At 39.6% G+C, this 7143-nt stretch overlaps 1 protein-coding gene across 1 annotated transcript; it reads left to right on the top strand.

Moving 5' to 3' along the window:
• Positions 1–419: 419 nt before the first annotated feature.
• LOC146549586 (sodium-dependent neutral amino acid transporter B(0)AT1-like) lies at positions 420–6939 on the top strand. The gene is made up of 12 exons (XM_085262544.1): positions 420–681; positions 2233–2373; positions 2507–2644; positions 2729–2910; positions 3001–3111; positions 3210–3322; positions 3549–3677; positions 4191–4347; positions 4421–4625; positions 4712–4871; positions 5574–5736; positions 6399–6939. The coding sequence occupies exons 1-12, from the start codon at positions 486–488 to the stop codon at positions 6567–6569; spliced, it is 1866 nt and encodes a 621-aa protein (XP_085118670.1). The 5' UTR covers positions 420–485; the 3' UTR covers positions 6570–6939.
• The last annotated feature ends 204 nt before the right edge of the window (positions 6940–7143 follow it).

The following is a 7143-nucleotide window of genomic DNA, read 5'->3' on the forward strand; positions in this document are numbered from 1 at the left end:
CACTCTAATTTTAACTCATTGAATAGCTGGCTTGGGTTTAGAGCCTGTTCCTACCACACATGACTCCCTTTGAATTCTTCCACCATTAACTGTGAGCACTCAGTTATCATCGTCGCATAATAGGCTGCATCAAAGTTCCCTGCAAAGTTCATGTACTCCCTTATCAGCTCCTGGAAACAATATGACTTCTCCTGGGTGACTGAGTTGCAAAATGGGATTACAGGTGATCAGTAGATTCAAGCACTGTGAGGATTATTGAGAGCTACCATGCCATTGTTTATGATTAATGTTTGATTAAAATTTGTGACTTATACAGTACCGACACAGAGTGCACATTTGCTTATCAGTGCAAATGTGCACTCTGTGCACTTACCAGATAAAGCAAAAGATCATAAACTTGTTTCAACCCAGTCTTATGCTTATAATAAGCCCTCACTTTGACTTTCCAGAACCATAGAGTAACATCTCTGTTTTATTGGGCAACCATGAGACTGGTTCTTCCCAACCCAGAACTGGATCTCAGGATCCCAAACTATGAGGACCTGGAAAAGATGGAAAAGGAAGATGGTGACAGACCCAAATGGGATAACAAAGCTCAGTACATTTTAACATGTGTGGGCTTCTGTGTAGGGATTGGGAATGTGTGGAGATTCCCTTACTTGTGTCAAACCCACGGAGGAGGTAAGGCCAGAAGAAAACAGTAAAGCATCGCATTATTTCTGTCTCCAATTACAGTATTGTCATTTTTTATTGCAGTGTTATAGAGGTTTGTGGGTATGTTGCTGTTTTTGTCTTTTAAACATTTTCCTGAATGAGAAAGAATTAGAAAATAGTTTTAAAAGTTACAAAATCTGTGTGTCAAGGAAACTTAGTGGAAGCTTTGGAAATTAATACTTGACATTTGTAAGTGTCTGAATCCCAACAAAGCTACATTATGATATTTATTTTAAACATTGCCAATAGAAATAAGCCACAAACAATTTAATGAATGGGACAAATTGTTGTCAAGATAAATTTGGGAAGGTAAAAGGCCCTGAATTAGATTTAAAACCATACAATTGGCTAAAGGAAAAGGGGGGTGGGCCCTTACTTCTCTCAAGGATCATTATTGGGCAGCAAACATAATGTTTGATAAATTAAAGCTACGTTTTAATTGAAGCAGAAATTATACAGTGTATTAAAGATTTTTTATTAGAGCTTTATTTTAAGCTGTGACCTTTTCCTTCAAATAAACAATAATAATAATAATTTTTTAAATTCATGGAAAACAGAAAAAAATATTAGCTTTGACTCCACCACTGATCTCCACCAGTCTTAGCTTGATAGCCCACAAAAGCTGTCAGTGTCATGTACTTGCTATGGCAATGCCATCTCAGAAATCAAGAGTTTAATCTATGATAACAGTGTTGTTGCTTAAACAACAATTGCCCTTCTGCACATGTACAAAAGTCATGTGTGTCGGTGGCTGTCTAATTCATGCACACTCTAGCATTGTTCAGTAACGAAGAAACACATTCACTGGGGGGGTATTAATGTCACTGATCTCCCAGCAAGCCCCTGACAGTTTTTGTTAAACTGCTGGTTGCAGCTCACCAATCTACACCACTGCTGAGAATATGAACCGTGCTCCCACTCTCTTTGAGATCTCTATCTTTGTGTATATGTTTTTCATAGGTGACTATGGGATCTCATAATTATCTGGAATTTTCTGAATGGGCGTTTAGAGCCGTTACATGTATATCACATGTATAACATATCAATGTTCACACATGGAACAGCTGATAAATGGTAAATGGCCTGTATTTGTATAGCGCTTTACTAGTCCCTAAGGACCCCAAAGCACTTTACAGTACATTCAGTCATCCACCCATTCACACACAGGTGATGGCAAGCTACATTGTAGCCACAGCCACCCTGGGGCGCACTGACAGAGGCGAGGCTGCCGGACACTGATGCCACCGGGCCCTCTGACCACCACCAGTAGGCAACGGGTGAAGTGTCTTGCCCAAGGACACAACGACCAAGACTGTCAGGGCCGGGGCTCGAACCGGCAACCTTCCGATTACAAGACGAACTGCAACTCTTGAGCCACGATCGCCTGTATAAACCAGCTCAGCTCAGATTTAATAGCATCTGACTTCCAAACCTTATTCCACTACTAAGTATCTAAGTATGTGAGGTATTGCAAACACCTCTGACTGTCTAATTGTGCTGCTGATCAACATGTTCCAGGTGCCTTTTTGATTCCTTACATCATCCTGCTGGTGCTAGAAGGATTGCCCCTTCTGCTGTTGGAGTTTGGCATTGGCCAGCGACTCAGGAAAGGCAGTGTGGGCGTGTGGAGGGCCATCAACCCCTATCTGACTGGTGTTGGTAAGTAACGGCCTCTACAACCACATACCCAAGCAACAAATGGGAGAATTATCGGTACTACAGGAACACAAAGTTGTTAATGAAAGCTTGGTCCTGTGTAAATGTGATGTTTGTTAATGATCCTTTCCTACAGGTATTGCTTCCATGCTGGTCTCTTTATTGATTGGCCTGTACTACAACACCTTAATAGCCTGGATCATGTGGTATCTCTTTAATTCCTTTCAAGGCCCACTGCCTTGGACCCAGTGTCCTCTCAATGACAACCGAACAGGTAGCTGAAAAGACACAAGCACATACTTAGAATCTGTTAGTCTCCAATATCTAATCACAAGTGTGGACTTTTATGCATTTTCAGGCTTTATATCCGAGTGTCAGCAGAGCTCCACAGTGGATTACTACTTTTACAGAGTCACTCTGAATGCCTCTGCCTCAATAACAGACTCTGGAGGACTCCAGTGGCCCATAGTGATCTGTCTGTTAGCTGCCTGGACAGTCATCTGTATCTGCTACATACGGGGGATCAGTACTTCAGGAAAGGTTTACTGAACTTTTTTTCAAAAACAAGCATTGCTTAATCAGTCTTATTGCTGTTATTTGACAATTTTTCACATCTTTTCATGACCTCAGGCAGTGTACGTTACAGCCCTCCTGCCTTATGTAGTGTTGGCCATCTTCCTGATCAGAGGACTGACTCTTAAAGGAGCCATGAACGGAGTGAAGTACCTGTTCACACCAGATGTGTGTATTTCAAAGTTCTATCATAAATATACATCATGTAACATTGTGTAAATATCTTAATACAAAGCCACATTACACTGTGTATCTCACCCTTGCAGGTGGATGAGCTGATGAACCCAACAACCTGGTTGGATGCAGGTGCCCAGGTCTTTTATGCCTTTAGTTTAGCATGGGGAGGCCTGATCTCCTTCTCAAGCTACAACCCTGTCCAGTAAGACTTATAAAGAAAGGCTTATATTTTCTGATAATCTAGATCAGATCTCTAATCCCCAGTTTCTGGGCTGCCTTTCCTCAGAACAGCCACCCCTCAAGACTCTCACCATTTAAAGCAATGCATTATCAGGGACTGCAACATCTAGTCCTTTTACTGAATGTATCACTACATGACTGTTACAGTAAGATTCGACTCACTTCTATTTTTACTTTCTTTCGCCAAGCAACAACTGCATGCAAGATGCGGTGATCCTGACTATTATAACTGGCCTCACCTCAATCTATGCTGCCACAGTCACCTACACCGTCATTGGCTTCAGGGCCACTGACAAATATGACACCTGTATCAGTGAGTGAGTAAAGCTTATTTTAAGGCTTTGAGAAAGTTTGCTACATCATTTTAGTAAACGGCACTAAACTTGCTGACTAGGACTTTAAAAACCTTTTGAAAATTTGGAACTTTTGAAAAATTATTCTCATTTTTCTTGCAAAAAACAAACATTTGAGCTTTAGCACAACAAAAATTATTAACTGGTATATATGTATATGTATGAAAAATGGACAGCTTGTTTATGAAGAGTTGAGCATTTTCATCATTGACATCTTGATTGGAAAAAAAAGATTTAAAAAAGTGCCACAGCTATCGCCATCTGGTGGCTTTTTTTTATAGAATGCAGCTTTAAGGCTCTTCCATATTTGCTTAATTTTTCTAACCTAGATTTGTCAGTGTTTGTAATATTTAAGATTCCTAAATTAACTTTCTTGTGTTTTTCTTTTTCATCTTTAATTAAAAATCTAAAAAAGGTTATTTGCATAACTAATGTATACTCCTGTAATTACTATTCTCAACTGTAATGTCTTCTTAGAAACATCAGGACGTTACTAAATGGATTTGAACTCCCTGAAGACAGCATCACTGCCAGCAACTACAATGCAGCCCTTCATCATCTGAACAGCTCCAATCCAGATACTGTTTTTGGACTGGACATTAAAACCTGTGACATGCAGAAACTCCTCAGTGAGGTGCCTATTTTAATGAAAATCTATCAAACTCCCATTTCCCATTTTTATTCTAATCTGCATTGTGTTTGTTCAGGGAGTGGAGGGAACAGGTCTGGCCTTTATTGTCTTCACAGAGGCCATTACCAAAATGCCGGGTTCCCCAGCCTGGTCTGTCCTGTTTTTTATCATGCTTCTCTGCCTCGGACTCTCAACACTTTTTGGCAACATCGAAGGAGTCGTAGTCCCTTTGAAAGACTTGAATTTATTTCCTAAAAAATGGCCCCAAGAGGCACTGACAGGTATTCTGTTTCAAAGACTAAACAATCAACACGTCGGCCTGCAACCCCAATGTTAACACAAGCTCCCTTGTTTTCATGTCTTTCAGGAGTAACGTGTCTTGTATCCTTCATCATCTGTCTGCTGTTTGCACAGCAGTCAGGCCTTTATTGGGTAACTCTCTTCGATAACTTTGCTGGATCAATCCCACTGCTGACCATTGGCCTGACTGAGATGATAGCTGTTGTTTACATCTATGGCATTGACAGGTTAGTGCACAAAGTTTATGTACTTTTAGATAATATTGTATTATATAAAGCAGCCACACATCTGTAAAATCAGGAACATGATGTCCTGTAACCTTGTACAATCAGGCTGTCATCAATCTTTATTTGGTGCATTTAGCACAGTTGGACAACAATTAAATATTTAAGAGCCTATGTTATGCTCATTTCCAGCTCCAACTTTTATTATTTGTAGCTTTGCACAATCCACTGTTTAAAAGCATTTCTCATTCAGCCAATATTTGTCTTTGGTGCAGCCCCACCCTCTTTTTATGCCCTTTAAAACAACTTCCTTCTGACTGACTGCCCCTCCTAAACATAACATTTGAACAACATGTGTGCAGAGTTTCTTTGCTCACAGCCAGAGCCGTGTGTCTGAGATGATAGTTATCCTTTCTCGCTCAACTTTTCATAAAAGCAGAAGTAGGGATCATTTGTACACATGCTGACCTCATCATTTGAAACTTTGTCCATCCACCACTGCAGACTGTCCCTTAAAGCAATCACCTTGCACATTGCTTCTACAGGTTCTAACTTTACTGTTTACTGATCTTTGTATTGGTTCTACTTTAATATGAGTCTATTTACTTTTTGTTCTTTCATTTTTGTTTTTGTTTTATTTAAATAAAGTTATAATTCCATGAATTAAATCAAGTTTAATTTCATGAAAACCCTCTTGTGTGACAGGTTCAATGAAGACATCAAGTTCATGATTGGAAAGAAGCCTTGCATCTTCTGGCAGATTTCCCTGAGATTCACCAGCCCTCTCATCCTCCTGGTCATTTTAGTTTTCTACCTGGTGACTCAAGCCCAACAAGAACTCACCTATTTAGTCTGGGACCCCGACTACGTGAGTTCACAAAGACCACTTCTTATAAAAATCTGTGAAATCTGAAAAAAAAAGGAAAAAGAAAACAATCAACATTATCTCTCAGAATCAGCTGTTTTTCTTTTATGTTATTTTACCACATTTAATGAAGAAATTTCATTTTTACCTGCTTAATATAAAAAAACCCTCCAGATTTTCATTGTCAGACAACAGGACAGGTTTACAGGTTGTTTTCATGGATTGAAGCGGGGAGTTGACAGCTATTGCAAAGCTGCAATAACTCCTTCAACTCTCCTGTTGGGTTCAAAAAGTTCAGGAAGCCTCGCCCTGTTGGTTTCATCAACGGAGCTGCAAGCTGTTTAATTGGCGTGTCGGGTTGGAGGGTTGAGTCAAACAAATTATATTTCCATCCAGCCAAACTTTATGGCACCAACTGAGGTTCACAAGCTCATGATGACCAGTTGGAAGCCCCCTATTGATATCATGACAATCAAGGTGGCACATGGCTTTTTTAAATGTGTTTTTTATTGTAGTACAAAAAAGTTAGCTGATTCTGAGGGATTCAGGTGGGGGAGGGGCCCCTCATTTAATTTATATATATATTTGCAATAGTTGCTTGTGTGAAGTTTAAACAGTAATGAAAACAGGCTTGTTTGCTCATTGTGATGTTTTATGGTTTGCAGGACGAATTTCCAACTCTGGCATCAGTACCTTACCCTTCATGGATCAATGTGGTCATCTTTGTTTTGGCAGGAATTCCCAGTCTGGTGGTGCCTGTCTATGCCTTGTGCAGGCTGGTTTTTGTACGCTGCAAGAAAAAGATGAAGCCAGAGAAAGACATTAATCAGATATAAACAATTGCCTAAACAAGTCAGGCAAAAATATTTTATTTTGTCTAATAAAGGAAAAGTTATTTAAATACTGTGTCAGCATCAGAAGCATCATGTCTCTTTCATCAGTGCACTTTTGTCATGGTGGGGATAAAATGTAACATATTTTGACATGTGAATACATATTTAAGTAAGCTTTGCCATTAGATTATTGTTGAGTTATTGGAGGATTAGTTCATTTAACTGCTCAGTAGAGGTGTATGGATGGATGGCTGGATGGATGTATGGCTGGATGGATGGATGGATGCCGAATGCATTGCAGAAGCATATCCATACCAGCAGGTGGCAGAAACCAGCCGCGTGGAACTGTATCAATTTGAAGACAAGGGAATAAAAGATGGTCACCAAATGTTTGAAAAAGACTTGATCCTTATTTTTAAATACTCAGACATCAAAGAATCCGATGACATCAAGATTTAATAACTATAACTGAGAATTATTAACTAAATTTACTGACGTTTGAATATGTCTATGCTTGACAGGTGATGATGTCACTTCTCCCGGGAAAAGAGAAGCAGTTTGGATATATCCACTAATT

The sequence above is a fragment of the Mchenga conophoros genome, linkage group LG22, assembly GCF_057382185.1.
Source record: "Mchenga conophoros isolate Kocher_MC1m ecotype Shallow Benthic linkage group LG22, M_conophoros_male_GT1.1, whole genome shotgun sequence".
NCBI lineage: Eukaryota > Metazoa > Chordata > Actinopteri > Cichliformes > Cichlidae > Mchenga > Mchenga conophoros.

Coding starts and splice junctions, on each gene's coding strand:
- LOC146549586 (XM_085262544.1), top strand. CDS start 486: ATGAGACTGGTTCTTCCCAACCCAGAACTGGATCTCAGGATCCCAAAC. Junction 4,872..5,573: donor TACATCTATGGCATTGACAG/GTTAGTGCACAA, acceptor CTTGTGTGACAG/GTTCAATGAAGACATCAAGT. Junction 5,737..6,398: donor TAGTCTGGGACCCCGACTAC/GTGAGTTCACAA, acceptor TATGGTTTGCAG/GACGAATTTCCAACTCTGGC.